The 16,284-nt window shown below is 36.5% G+C and overlaps 1 protein-coding gene across 2 annotated transcripts; it reads right to left on the minus strand.

The window, feature by feature from the left end:
* Window positions 1–5,580: 5,580 nt before the first annotated feature.
* Window positions 5,581–16,284, minus strand: galnt6 (UDP-N-acetyl-alpha-D-galactosamine:polypeptide N-acetylgalactosaminyltransferase 6 (GalNAc-T6)). Of its 2 annotated transcripts, none has more exons than XM_084100012.1 (11): window positions 16,042–16,284; window positions 14,311–14,812; window positions 13,506–13,678; window positions 12,374–12,523; window positions 11,678–11,912; window positions 10,030–10,147; window positions 9,567–9,767; window positions 9,318–9,449; window positions 9,115–9,216; window positions 8,792–8,950; window positions 5,581–6,332 (listed from the first exon to the last, which is right to left on the minus strand). In XM_084100012.1, exons 2-11 carry the CDS (start codon window positions 14,784–14,786, stop codon window positions 6,219–6,221), a joined length of 1,860 nt encoding a protein of 619 aa, XP_083956138.1. In that variant the 5' UTR covers window positions 14,787–14,812; window positions 16,042–16,284; the 3' UTR covers window positions 5,581–6,218. The 2 variants fall into 2 exon arrangements, with proteins under 2 accessions (XP_083956138.1, XP_083956139.1); XM_084100013.1 differs by lacking the exon at window positions 16,042–16,284 and adding an exon at window positions 15,076–16,010.

Raw genomic sequence — 16,284 nt, forward strand, 5'->3', positions numbered from 1 at the left:
AACTACAGGTTATTCACAATAACCTTGTGATGAGATTTAAACCCAGTAATCCTGGTTAATAAATAATGACTCAGCCTGGTGGAGAAGGAGCTTGAAAATCTATCACTAAATGATCTATGACAAGACTGTATCTGAGCTGCAAAATTACTAGTTACATCTTAAGCAATAAATTCTCAGAACTGAACTACATTCCACACTGCTTGATCATTGTTTTGCCAAATGTGGCTTTTTCTAGCTGTACCGGTACAACCAGATCTAAGAGTTAAAGATGTCTCCAGAAACACCAGGATAAATGCAAAGTTTGAAAATGAAAATTTAAATAAATAAATAAAAAATGACATGATAATTTCTGTGCAAAGACATCAAAAAAGCAGAAAAGCATAACCATCTCCCATAAACTGCTCCCACACGATAACAACGCAACGGGACCAAAACATCTGCACATAATTAACCTTTTTACTTTTTTTTTTTTTTTTACAACTAATCATCACAGCTATCCTATCCTATAAACTTTGCATTTCTCTTATATTGCCTTTTTGCCTTAAGGAGGGATTCCAGATGAGCACAATGCCTACACCCAATCTCCAAATCATGTATGAGCCTCTGCTGAATGACAGACATATTCATCTTTCAACTAGATAGATACACATATAGCCCACATAGACAAGCACAATCATGACATCACTCAGAAATAACAATACAAAACAGAGCACTATTTATAGTTTTCAGTCATGTGATTGGTGTGGAGACCTGGAGGGCCAAACATCCACAGAATACAGCACAGGCCTGCATGTCCATTTTCCATCTATGTCAACAAAATTGAGGCCTATATACAGAACCTACTTCAGTATTTCAATCATTAAAAACAGCAGGACATTCTGAAACACTTAAACTGCCTTAACAGGGAACTACACTAACCTTTTCCACTGGTGGCACTTGCGCTACTAACTTTTTCAGTTACTGGCGCAAAACATGATTTGGTCGCACAAATTATTTATAGTAAGCCGCTCTGGATAATAATGAACAATAATGAAACTGTATTGCATACAGATGTGCTTTTTATTTTACTTGCCATCTTTTAAACCACATACCTTCTTGTTTTTGTTTTCTTTAACATTGGTTGGGATAGATTTACTGCAATAGAAAATACAGTACACAATAAAGTGCAAAATGGATTTCAACATGCTATGGTTGGCACAAATGGGCAGACTCCTGAACTCTTAAGTAGTGATGCACCGATGTGAAAATTGTGGCCGATACCGATAATAACCGATATTAATATTGCTGTTATGGCCGATACCGATATCTCTGTATAGAAAAATTTACTGATAATCAAATAAAGAGATATTTTCCAAAACACTTTTTTTTTTTTTTTACTTTAGAAATGACTGATATTGGGCACCTTTACCTGTGTTTGCAAAATATGTCACACATAGGACACACATGCATTATATTGCATTGCATATAATGTGCTGGTCAACTTGTCTAAAATTAAGAAACCCCTAGAAAACAGTAAAAAAAAAAAAAAAAACAGGAACATTGTGTACAATTAAGATAGGCTACTTAATTTATTATTCAAATATCCAAATATGATACTAAATAGCACAGGGAAAAGGGCTTCTATTTGTGACGTGCTGTCTTTGCGTTTGAACATTGCACATTTTAAACAGGACACGCATTAGCTGCATAAATGTTAGCCAATACAAACATATTTATAGAAAACAGTTGACAATGAATAGACAGGAGTCCAATAATAGCATAACGAATAAGATAATATCAAGTATAAGTTAGACGAATCAGACATATAACGAGGGCTGTGTTAACAGTAAAACGTCCGTCATTTAACGAATTTTAAAAACACGGATGGATAATACAAAATGCTTTCTGACATTTTGACAGAAAAAAAACACAAAAAAACAAGCAAGAACAAAATTTAAACTATAGCCCGTCAATTTTCATTTTACAATTATCTTCTCTCTCTGTGTGCGCGCGTCCGTGTTTAGAGAGAGAGAGCTCGCGCAGCACTGATACCGGTACAACAATGGTACGTCTCGTAACGGTCGCGGGGCTGAAGCCAACTTGATGTGTTGAATGCTCAGAGCACGTTATAAAACGTATTCTTAAAATACACATTTCTGTTTTAATAAATGCTCATAGTAAATCATAGCATATTGCCTAAAACATAGGTAGCCTACAAAAATAATCAGTGATACATTTGCGACCCATTAAAAATTAGGGTCGCATTGGCATTTCAAAAGGTCGCAAATGCGACCATTTTGGTCGCAGTGTAGTTCCCTGCTTAATGTACTAAAACATTGAGATTAAAAGATCAAATTCAGTACACACTTTATTGACGACAGGCGAGAAGAATTGTTTAAAATAGTTTTCTAAGGAAAAACGAGAAACTGCGCATCACGTTTATTTTCTGGGTTCATCTGCTTGCCTACACAGTATGCATTTTCAATAAATTTGGTCTTTTAACATCACTTTCTTACTTCATTAGTACTTACAAATGTGGTAAAAGTGACTGCAGGCAATGGAGGAAAAGCCTTGTTTTGCCCTGCAGGTGGGTGTTCCTATAAGGGTGCGGCGTCACAAGAAAACTATGAATTACTAAAATGTTATGAAATATTTTTATAAAATAAAAACACAAATAAATTTAAATAGAAGGTTAAGAATGATTAGTCATGCTTGTTGTAAAATATCTACTTATAACTCTAGTAATAGTCTGTTCAAATGAAGCATGACCAAATCATATTACAGGGAAATATGGTGACATAAAAGAATCACTCATGCAATGCCAATTCTGGACAAGTGATATGAACCAGCAAACTCATACTGCACCAAAAAGAGGAAGTTGAAGTTGTTGTACATTTACAGTAAGACAGACAAAAACACTTCCTCTTGGATCACAACATTCAGTGCTGACTGTGCACCTGGTGTTAATGTCAAAATATACCTAAAAACTGGTGGCCTGAAGTGTGCACAGAAACAGAATGTACTGTAACTATGCAGTTGATACAAAATACCTTTGTGTAGGCCTAATTGATATTGATAATTGACGGGCCATTTAGAGTGAAATAGTAAAGACAAAATGATAATTAAAAACAAATCCATTTTTATTTACACCTTTCATATTCAAACATGATGAACTCAATGGATATGTAGCCTAATGAATCAAGTTCCCAAATAAGAACTCAGAAAGAGTGATCTGGAAAAATGTGTGGTTATTATACTGCTATATACATACATACATACATACATATATATATATATATAGCCTATATATATATATAGCCTATATATATATATATATAAATTGTATACAATTTTTTGTTCAATATTGTGCAAATGGACTGTGCAGTACCGCCTTATAAAGGCTACTGGGAATACTGTTGACCCTTAAAAATATTGATTTATTTTTCCACAGAAATATTACTAATACAGCTTTATGTTATGTTAACACATGGCCTGATACTATAGCCACCTGTCTTCAAATAGATATAGGCTATTGTTTGAACTGAAGTAGGCTAGCATGTTAATTTATTTAACACGTAATTGGTGTTTAGGCAGAAACGATGGAAACTGGTAAATATTTAAAGGAGATAAAGGTTGAAAAGCAGCCTTAACATCTAGCCTATACAAACACAAACGTTTGGAATTTAATGAGAACCTGCTGGTTAAACAGCACTAACTCTCACGCCACGTTATAGAAGTAGGCCTACGCTATCAGTGAAAGCATGTTACCTGTGTTTACAGATCTTCAACGAACAACCTTCATTTTCTCAGAGTTTATTTTTTACAACCCTCTCAAACAAAAATATGAAGTCGCCTGCCTCCTTTTGGTGAAAGTGGGAAATTACATGTTTTGCTTCAACCGTTGACCTCAATCACAACACATTACAGAGAAATTAATTATTTAATAATGGCACTCTGACATACAATAGGCTACCGGTCAAAGTTTGGAAACATTACTATTTTTAATGTTTTTGAAATAAGTCTCTTATGCTTATCAAGCCTGCATTTATTTGATCAATACATATAATAGAGAAAAACCGTAATATTGTGAAATATTACAATTTAAAATAATGGTTTTCTATTTTAATATACTTTAAAATATAACTTATTTCTTTGATGCAAAGCTGAATTTTCATTAGTCATTACGCCAGTCTTCAGTCACATGATCCTTCAGAAATCATTATAATATGCCGATTTATTATCGATGTTGAAAACAGTTGTGCTGCTTAATATTTTTTAACCTGTGACACTTTTTTTCAGTATCACAGTTAATAAATAACAGCATTTATAAGTCTTTTATAACAATATACACTACCTACCGTTCAAAAGTTTGGTCAGTATATTTCTTAACTCAAAACTTTTATTCAGCAAGAATGTTAAATTGATAAAAAAAATTGATGGCAAAGATTTTTATTGTTAGAGAATATTTCTATTTTGAATAAATGATGTTCTTTTCAACTTTTTATTCATGAATGAATCCTGAATAAATTATCACAAGTTATTTGAATTTCAGAATTCTTCAATTACTCACCTGGGGCACGTTCACGTTCAAAACGGTGCGCAACGTTTTGCTACGGTTTCCGGGTTGAACGTCGTGTTTCCTGGAAACGACGTGCACCGGTGTGCAACGGGGTTTGAGATTTTCTCTTGTTTGGTGGGTGTGTCAGAACTGCAGTCTAATCAGCAGCAACATGTATATAAAGCACGCGGTATTAAAGTGAACTCGCACAATGGGTTCAAGGAAAGTAATTTACAAATGTGTTCGATGCAGCTCGGTATACGCAACAACTGAGGATATTAGAAGACATGTTTGTCGTAAGTTTTATTGTAAAAATATAGGATATCGACATAATGATGTAGTTGTTTATATTTTTAGCTTCATTGCAAACGACATTTGGTATAGAAATAAACAATGGTAATTAAGTGCTTTTCCTAAAAATGAGAAAGAAAATACAGGGTATTAAAACAGTATGAACTACAAATAAAGTCAGTATGGGAGGCTAAATAGATGTGTTTTAGTCTGAATTAGGTAAGATGTGTGCTTCCATTTCAGTTTCAGCAATGCCTTCACTCGATTGGGATGTTCTCTTTTGATCTGGCCGGCAAGTGCAGTAACTGTAACATCGGGCATATTTTGTAGTATTAATTAAACACATATACCGACTTCATCAGGCTCCGAAAATTCTTCACAAAGAACACAAAGAATGGCCTTCTCAGCTGCCATAGTTGCAACTCTTGCGTCATCAGAACAGTGTGTTCAACGCATCACCGTTTCTGTTTAAAAAACGTTGTGCAACGTTTTGTCGGGGCTGAACGCAGCCCTGGAGTTCCACAGAACCACAACCCTAATAACGTACACCTGAACAAGCTAATCGGGTCTTCAGGATTACCTGAAAATTACAAGCATGTGCGTTTGATCAGAGTTGGATTAAAACTGAAGAACCCTTAACCATGTTATTATGGTGGAAACTATGGTATCCACAGTGTGTGTACGTTTATATGCATACTGTATATTTAACAAACAAACAAAATCAAATTTGGTTTTGAAAAAACACCACCAAAAAAAGTGATCAGGGAGTGTGTATTTTTTTCCAAATCAAACATTTGAAAGTTCCAATCTACAGATTCAAAGAATAAATCTGTGTATTAGTTACACGTATTCATTTTTAGAGCATGATTTCCCCCAAAAGACCCCGGCAACCAAGTAATGCAAGTCACATGATTCTGCTTCACATACGGACGGCTTTAAGTGCAAAGACACAAGAGAAGGACCTGAAACCAATGCTGCCTTGTGACAATTTAGTACAGCTGAACAAAACCCACAAGTTGGCAAGGCCGGCCATTCACTGGCCTTAACACTAGCAATATTCCAAAAATATTTAATTTTCCATTTCTTTAAAAAATAAATAAAACCTACACCAATTTAAAGCAGCAGTAAACCTCAATCAGGCAATAAAATGCATCAAGTAAACAATGTTGCTGCCAGAATGTTCACACTCCAATGCTCCATGATCTCCACTGTCTTCCCTGAGCATCCTGACCACAGTCTGATCACTATGTCTTAGGGAGCTTATGGATATGAACTACCCAGTGCATCTGCTCAGGCCTACAGTGAGCTTGCCAGCGTGAGCTGTGGCGGCTGGCCTCCCTCTTGTGTCTTAAAGGAGTGAACGTCCTTGCTCCTCGGTTGGAGTGTGAGGTCAGCTGAAAGCCCACTGCTGGTGATGGTCTGTTGGATTGCAGGGGCTCATTAATATCTTGTCTCCCTTCTTATGGAGGCACTTTCCAGAGGACGGATTCTTCAGTAGTTGCTCCTGAAATAAAATAAAATAATCTCATGTGAAGAGGTGAAAGAGGTATCAAAGCACAGCAATTCGAATTTTGAAGCAAAGTCCTCTCTCTAGTGGTGTAAATGAACATTGAGAAAGACTTGCTAGCAGTAATGGGAGAGGAAAGTATAGAACTCTTGGTAACACTCTACAATAAGGTTTCATTAGTGAACTAATTAAGTTAAACTAAAAATGAACAATACTTCTACAGCATTTATTAATCTTAATGTTATTTTCAACATTTATTAATACATTATTCAAATCAAATGTATCTGTTCACATTAATGCATTGTAAACTAACATGAACAATGAATGACTATTTTTATTAATTAACACTAACAAAGATTTAAAAAACAAATTTGATCATTGTTGCATTAACTAATGTTAACAAATGAGACCTTATTGTAAAACGTTACCAAGCTGAGCTCTATCAATTTGAAACTAGCTGATATCTACACCCAACCAAACATTAATGTCCAAGGATGATATCAAAAATATAGGCTTGCATTATGACTAATTAAAATCTAAGTATTATTGTTGTTAATATTATTATTATTAATAATAATAATAATAATAATAAACAATATAAAATTACATTACTGTCCAAATACCTGCGACCAGAAGTGAAAATTTAATTTTTTTTTACATCAGGAGTTATAAATTTACGTGAAAAGTTGAACTGAAAATTTAATTTGCTCACCCATGTAATGACAGCATTATTTAATTATTCATTTTAATAATATAGTTATATTTAACACATACAGTACGGTACAAAAGTTTTGGGTCTGTAAGATTTAATGTTGATTCTCTTATGCTTACCAAGGCAGCATTTATTTGATCAAAAATACAGGCAGAACAGTAATATTATGAACAATTATTACGATTTAACAATTTATTCTAAAATATAATTTATTTATTTCAGCATCATTGATTTCTGAAGGATCATGTGACACTGAAATAAATCAAATGTGCTGATTTGGTGCTCAAGAAACATTTCTCATTATCATTAATGTTGTTAATATTGGGTTAATTTTTTTTTTTTTTAAACGTGATTAATTTTATTAGGATTATTTGAACAGAGTTTAAAAGAACGGCATTTATTTGAAATATAAATCTTTTGTAACAATAAAAATGTCTTTACTGTCACTTGAGATTAATTAAAGTCCCACTCCGATCATATTTTGAGCTATTTTTAAACATTCTCAGTGGTCTTTAAATGATGATTATGCCGTTTTTAGCCAAAATCACAAAACCTGTGCCGTTTTCTGGGACTTTGCTTCAGCAGAGCGGCAGTAGCTCATTAGCAATTCGCCACTGCGTTGTGGGGGGAGCCGTTGGCACGGAGACGACCCTCCCCCTCGTTCACACCGCCGCCGACTTGAGCTTCCGAGAAAACGGAGGAGAAGCTGATCATCGCCGTTGCTGGGTTTCCTATCATTATCGGATTAATTGCAGTTTAACCATCAGAGTGAAAGTTTATCATTTGCATGTGTTTTTAAGTCCTGCCAGTTTAACAGGGCGCGCTTGACAGGGCATATAAGAACGCAGAGAGATAGCAGAGAGAGAGAGAGAGAGAGAGCCACGGCCGCGCGCGCGCACTCACTATTAATAATAATAAATAATAATGTGACCAAAACGGTTATACAAATGCTGTCATTATAAAAGGTTTCTAGTGTCAATGTATTGCTTGTTTATTTTGTTTACTTTTCATGGTGTGACACTTCTCTTCTCCCATGGTCGAACATAGAATGCTGCTACGTCAGAGCGGCCAAAGCGTCAACAAGCTTCCTCGTACTTTTTGACAAGCGTCCTTGACAGGGCGGCCAGAGCTTCTTTGCCGCTCAAGTCGGCGGCGGTGTGAACGTACAGTTAGCATTGCAACCCGCTACCGCACATAGGTGTTGATCCGCCATCGTCTTCTCTACTCCTCAGAACCTGAGCCGCGGGGGCGGAGGGGAGTATGAGCTTGTGGCACCGCCCAGTGGAGTTACTACGTCACAACTCCAGTCTATTTTAGCTGGCATTTTAGCGTCTGCTACTGATTCACAGCCATTTGAATGCAGAAATACTCAGAAATACAACTTTGAACTTATTTTTCTCAAGATATTTCCTCTAACATCAGAAAAATGACACAAGAACATGTTAACACCTAGAAAAACATAATTTTCATCGGAGTGGGTCTTTAAATCCATCATGCTGAATAGAATCTGTCTGTCTGTCTGTCTCATAACATTTTCAAATATCAAACTTATATTTTAAAGCTTCATATTTTTATTTAGTCAAGTGTAGATGTCAGCTAGTTCGTGATCTGCCAAAAAAACTGCAACGAACATCCCCAAACCAAAACAGTAATCAGAAGAGGAAGGAAACAGAAACTAACTACAACAGTAATAACAACGAAAGACCAATTGAGTAATTCATTTCTGTTCTGAGAGGACACTTACTTCTGTGAACACCCACTCTTGTTGAGGAGCCAAAGAACTGCCTTTGCCCTTCAGTGTACAGTGTTCGATCTTCACTGGCTCTGGGTAAGGAGACGCTTGCAGACAGAGCTGCTTCCCTATGTTATGCCTCAGCTCTTTATGTGATGTATATTCAAAGTACTGAAAACAAACACATCATGATGAACATCTGTTCTGTTCAGATCAAGAAGAAATCCTCGGTCAAAATGACTAGTTTTTCTTATTATAACAATTGTTACTTTTGTTTTAAAAGCACCTCAACTACTCATAATATCAATGTGAATGACACAGCAATGGTACTATACCTGATTACCGCCCATGTTGTGGCATATATACATAATAACAGGCTTTCCCCCATTGTTATTTTCTCCTACATCCAGGCATTGCTGTGCTCCCGTATTTTTGAGCTACACAGACAAAAAAAACCCCATCAAATTAAAATAAATGTCTGTACCCAGAGTGGTTTAAAATGGCAAATCGTTATCATTGTGCTCTAAAAAGGACTTACAGCTCCAAACTTGGTGGGGGTAAGATCAGGGACAAAGGCTTCTGGGTAGACATTGGTAAGATACCAAGAAAAGTTCTTGCATTGTAAGTTCTCTCTGAGTTTCAGGCGGTCAGATATATCACCAAAATTGTTCTACACAGTCACACAGGAAACAAATTGGTCATACGCTCATGTATAAAGCTAGATAGATACATAACCACAAACACAAGGTTAATATTTGACTCCTCTGAAAGCGAAAGTAGTTCTTACATCATTGGCCATTTTAGCTGCGCTTTGGCTGCGTCGATAGAAAATCAGCTTGTAGTCGTCCATCCACACCTCAGCCAAGCGCACCTGGTTACGTGTGATGACATTTGTACCTTTGGGAAAGGTGTGAGGACTCTTGGTGCGGAACACATGACCCACGACAGAGCAGGGGATTATCTCCAATTGTCCGCCACACTGCCACACCTGACAGCACAGAACACACACATACAGCTTGCTCTTCAACACACAACTGATTTCAGCTGAATAATGACACTATCAGCTTTTTAAACTTTCTGCTTTACAGCAGAATTGAATTCTGTTTGCATCATTGAATCATCATTTTCCTGTTTATTACTATGAAATTGCTTTGAAACAAAAAATATATAAAGCTGACTTGACTTGTTGTTTTAACATTATATTAGTCATTAATATGGCTGCAGGTGAATTATGAAGAGCTTGAACTCACCCTGAAGGACATCTCAACATTTTCACCACCCCATATCTCCATTTTGTCATCGTAGGACCCAATTTTCTCAAAGTAGGCCTTAGATATAGAGAACAAACCACCAGCAAATGTTGGAGTTCTGAAAGGAAGAAAAGGGCAAATAAAATGAATAGGACGTGTAGCCAGAGAGCCAATGTCAGGTCCTGTTGCTTTTGAACACAGTTCAGAAAAAACAATGGTTTGCAGATAAAGTTAAAAAAGTTTTTGAAAAAACATGTTTATAGTATTTAGTTGTTCATTTAAGAAAAGTTAGTTATTTCCAGTTATCCATCCATTCATCTCTTAGGGCAGAAAGTTGCAACTTGTTCTGTTTTTCTCAACTAATTTTTCTATATAAAACTAACAAAATAGGAAAATATATAAAAAACAAAAACATGCAGAAATGTGTAAATATGCATGATTTAGCAAGATAGTGTGCAGATCTTAATTTCCAGATATGTGACTTATAATAGATTATAACAACTTAATTGGATATTACAGTGTTTATGGTGTTATAAATCATCATACTCTTTTGAAAGTTATAACCACACACAGGAAAGTATTATAATGTACCGCATTATAACTGTTGTTACTATTATTCATGAAATGACACATGGTTTTCTTAAGGCACTATGCATGCATTATAATACCTTAAGTCTAAGAATAACCTTATAATGCATTATAAATACAGGTTTCATAGTGTTACCAAAGTTTGCCATGCAGATGCAAACAACTCTAAAATAATACTGTAACTAAATATTATAAGACAAATTCATTTCATATTAATTTTTATATACCAATGATTATTTTGAATTCAGGTTCCATTTAGCATCTTTTTATTCAACTAGCTGGTGAAATGATGTAAATACAAGACGTCAATGCACTTGTTCAAGATGAACACATACTGCCTGATGTTATGAATAGTAAACTATATGAGACATGCAGCCTAACCTCAGTAATCCATTATAAGACACGGTCATAGTAAGCTGAGTGAAAGTGGTTCATTTGATACTCAAATTAAACTTGATACAACCAGCCAAGTAATCTCATTCATAAAATTCAGATTGACAGGAAGAACATGATCCTGAAGAACATGATGAGATGACATGAATATATGAAGCATTTCCTTAACACAACACACTGCGTAGTATGCAATGTCCAACAGTGTAACATTGTGTTTTGATGGAGCATGCTGTCAAAATTACATGTGACAGATGCATCTATACATGGCACCCTGTTAGATTACGTTAGAAATGATTTAACCAATAGAGAAACATCAGGGTTGCCATTATACATTATATACACAAAATAAATTAGTAGTATTCTTGCTTATATCAGACAAATTAAACTTTGTTCAATATTTTAACTTGTTAATTTTTTTGGCAAGTACTAATGAAACAAATACGACATCACAAAATCATAATCACAAAAAAAACCCTTTTGGGTGATACAAGACCACTTCTGATCACTCTGTCAGGTTTTATTTGCGATAATGACTGACTGCACACCTCTCTTGGGAAAGGAAAATGTTGATATGTCAATTACTACAAAATGAATATGTAAATTTGCAGCCACTCTAGGAAACTGTCAATCTTAGAAAGGTTAAAAAACAAAAACTTCCATGACTCACTTTACTGGGTAGGTCTCATCCTTGCGTTTAGCATTCTCGTAATCTGGAATGGCCTCCCAGCCAAATGTGAGACTCCAGTCAAAGTTTCCTCTGTTATGGGCACGGGCAGTGGCCACAGGCTTGTGGAACTGGAAGGTGTTTAAATCAATGGTCACGATATCAGGGCTCACCACAGCAGTGGGCTCCTCAACAATGCGAGCAAGGAGAGGCTCAAGCCAGCCATGGAAACATTCACCTTTCATTAACAAAAACAGGACAAGAGAGAAGTTGCTTAAGGGTTTTTAAATGTGCTACTCAAGCATATATGCTAAGATGTCACATATTTCAACCCTTTAACTGATTATATACAAGGTCAAATTGGAAAAAAATTAAGCATCAGGTGTAACATGAGTTGCTGCTAGGCTTCAATGGGGCCTACAATGGCTTCACATACTAGCTCTTTGTCACAGCGCATAACTTTGCAAATGACATGAGTGCCAGAAGAAGGAAAAAAAACATCATGGGAGTAACCGTTTTAAGCTCATGCCTGTACACCTGAAAAGAGGTTCCTGAAAGACTACTTTGCATCACAACACACACAAAAAAAAAATATTAAAGAGACTGGTGGATGTTAATGACGTGTGAACAGAAACTGGAAAATCATGTTTGACAATGGAATTGGGCATGGCAAGTCATGAAGTGTGATGAAATACATACAGTGAGCATCCAGGAAGGTGAGGATTTCTCCCTCAGCTTTGCTGGCTCCGAGAAGCCTCGCCGTGATCAGACCCTTCCTCTCCTGCTGACGCACTACCTTCACAATCTTTAGTGACTTTACATACTCATCCAGCTTTTCATGGAGGTGTTCTACAAGATCATACGATATCAAATGTGGAAAGAAGACATTAGTGTAATCTTGTTTATTTTTGTTTCTTCTGTATGAAAAACAAAGTACTATAATAGTTATAGTTATGACAATACCATTCAAAAGTTTGAGGTCAATAAGATTTTTTTTTTAAGAAAGGATGGATGCATTAAATTGATCAAAAGTGGAGTAAAACTGTTACAAAAGAAATCAAAGAAAAAAGAAAAACAACATTTACAATACGTGTTCCTTAAACAGCAAATCAGAATATTAGAATGACTTCTGAAGAATCAAGGAAAACAAAAGATACTGAAAATTCAGCTTTGCTAGCACAGGAATAAATAAAAAAAAATTTAAAAACAGAATATTAAAACAGAAAATTGTAATAACACTTCACAATATCACTGCACCCTTGGTGAGAATAAGAGACTTCTTTTCAAAAACCTTTAAAACTCTAACCAACCCCAAACTTTTGAACAGTAGTATGAGTTCAAGCTTATATACTGGTTGTGTTAAAAAAATTCACAAGTAAGCTGAAACTTAAATTGTCAACTGTTCAATGTGACATTTTTCTGTCTAAAAATAGACATGAAAAAGCTTGCTGCACCGATGAAACGATATTTCCTGTGGTGAGACTTCAAGCGAACTGACACACTTCCTTTTATCTTATCACTTGCATTCCTTACAATGTAAGGACCTAAAGCTCATGATGGTACATAAAAAAAAATAAAAGTTTTGCTATGGACTAGTTAGCTAATAATTTTCTTTCTTTAGATTCTCCTACAGTTTTTTTTGCATCTCGAACTGGTTCCCTTTTCTCTAACTGGTGATATTTTTTTATTCACCTGCTGAAGCACTTTCACAGGTGACATTCCATAACATTTCATCAGATAAAACTGTTTGCCATCAGCACAAGAACAAAGATTAACACTACTCCTAGGAGTGGTTAATTTTTACAGCAGGAGCTGATAAAGCCGGGCCCACCTGCCGTGCTAGCGTCATCCACCATTATGATTTCTTTAAGGAAGACTGCCGGGGAGGTGTGCAGCACGCTGTACACGGTGCGCAGAAGTGTTGACCATGCCTCGTTATGAAACACAATGATCACACTCGTGGTGGGAAGAGGAGGACAGCGGCGAAACTTTCGCTCGACACACCTGTAAGCGACACATGAAAAAAGTAATAAATACAAAAAAATACATCAATATTTTTATATTATACACACATTATATTTATATTATATCAATATTTATATACATATAGTTCATAATAAAAAAAATTATGGAGTTGAATGGAATTCAAAAATATGAGTTTAAACATTGCATTTATCAGTAATATGAAAATGAGGACATATGCTAATTGTTTATAGCCAGTTACTCCACATGGTGTTTAAATACGATAAGATTTAAGAGAAAACCTCATAACAGTCAACCTATTTTTAAGGGTAATGCAACAGGTGAAGATGTGATTAGAAAACTGCATAAGCAGCAGAACAGTAAAGACTCTAATCAACAATGAGTGTTTGGGCAGCATTTATACAGCTTTAGACCCAGGCCTTAAATCAACAGGAGTCTGCACCTTCAAGTTTCTGTGTAAACAGATCAAATGTGTCACCGTTAATTAAAAGGCACATAAAATGCCAGCAAACATAACGCACGTCATGGGTGCTGCGGCTGCCTAACTTTAATCTATGAAGGGAATCATTATTATGTCGGATTGGATGGTGAATTGAATGAATTGTTTGTATTCTACATTTTCTCATGGTGTCAAACAATGTGCCCATTCTTACTCGGGCGGACGGGTGTCTTCTCCAAGACTGCGGTGCAAGGAGATTCGGTCACTGGCAAACTGGTTAAAGCAGTGCCTGGTCATGCCCTCCTGCTTTTCCTTCTCCTCTTCCGTAGACATACTGGCCTTCTGGAAGGCTGCGCCATCAGCTCCCGGGGCCTCTGGGTCCAGAGGAGGTCTCTCCATGCACGGTTTGAGTTCCGCCTGAGTGTAGAAGCCAGGGGGGCAATTTCGGTCTACGGTGGGCTGCATTACCACTGACGGGGGCTGCGGGGCTCCAATTTGGAAGCCGAAATTATTGACCACTTCGCGGACCATTCCGAAAACCTGCTCCTTTTTGACGGAGAGATCTTGCAACCAGGGGTCCTGAAGTGAACCACTGCCAACGTCCCTCTGGATCACCACCAGAATTACCATGAAAAGCGTGCCGCCCAGAACTGCAAGCTTTAGGGGGGAGAAACGACGTCTCAGGCGCATTCTGTTGGTTTATCTCAGACACCCACCTGTGGGAAAAAAGACCAAATATCACTTATGAAGGAAAAGCAATCATTACTTAACTGTTCAAAAAAAAAAAAAAAAAAAAAAAAAAAAAACACAACACACAAAAAAGTCAACTTTGCTCAAATAATGTCAAATAAAGTCCATATTGTCAACTTTGTTTATTTACACCAACTCCTCAACTTGGAAGGACTACTTTTACTTAGCAAAGAACGCCTGCACTCCAGGCTCTCACACTGCACACAGCAACAGAGCAAACAAACCTCACCTGACAACAAACACCCTTCTGCACCTGATCCTTCCTTCGCCCTGCTAGATCCACGTGGCGGCAGGTGGCTCACTGCACACTCCCACCACACTTAATGGGTGACGTTGGAAGCTTTGCATAAATACACTTCACAACAGTGACACGTCCCCATCTAACTGAACATGACGTAAAAAAAAAAAAGGTCTGGATCTCACCTACTGTTTGGAAAAGAGTTTAAGGGTCATCTTGAGGACTGACGCATTTAAAGCACTATTATTCTTTACTATTAACCTCAAGTAATTATATTTAAAGCAAGAAATGTGATGACAATGAAACGTATGGTGTTAAATGAATCAGTAACCTCAGTGCCCATGGCACCAGTCTATTTAAAAACATCTACATCACAAATCCCAAGACAGGCAATAGCCAACAGAGACAGACCAACTTCTGCTATTCTTCTACGTGGGTGTTCAGACTTTCCTAATCACTCACGCTGAAACTGGTTCTCCTGCATTAATACTGACTTCTGAGCTTAATAGTAAAGGCGTGAATGGATATTGTTGCATTGACATAACAAACAGCATTTTTCCTTAGTGAGAAGTTTGACTATTTCGCAAAACCCCAAGCACTTCCTTAAAGTTGTATTGAATAATGCCTCGCAAAATGACAACTAAACGAAACTTATCTGAATAGATATAAGGAAGTGAGTCAAGCATGGTCAAGAAAATGGTTAAAATATTGACAGAACGATACCGATTTTAATCATTCACAACCTTGTTTTAAAATAAATGACGATAATTTACGACAAACGGAGTTTTTGTATTAGAAAAAAAAACAATATATAGTAGGCTATATACTATTACAAATACAAGGAGGAGAGGAAGATAAAGCTGAAGTTAGATCTCGGTTCCAACAGACGTGAGAAACACGTCGATACAAATAAAGAACTCGTTTACTTAATACATCACATAAATCTTCAAAGTTTACCTGTAATAAAATCAGTCATTCATGTGCTTCTCAAGAGGCAGATAATTTAGATAGATAGATAGATACGCGTCCCCTCGTCTACTGCTCCACCATTTGTTTCAGCTGTGTGAGTCGATACGGATGTTGTTACTCTGTAACCTCGAGTTTTAGACGTATTGCGTTAACTAAGCGCGCGACGGTTTCACGCGACCATCAGCACTGGCCTCCCGGCTTCCCTTTGAACGCAACAGGTGTCATTCGTTC

The sequence above is a fragment of the Abramis brama genome (assembly GCF_963993115.1).
Source record: "Abramis brama genome assembly, chromosome: 22".
Lineage (NCBI taxonomy): Eukaryota > Metazoa > Chordata > Actinopteri > Cypriniformes > Leuciscidae > Abramis > Abramis brama.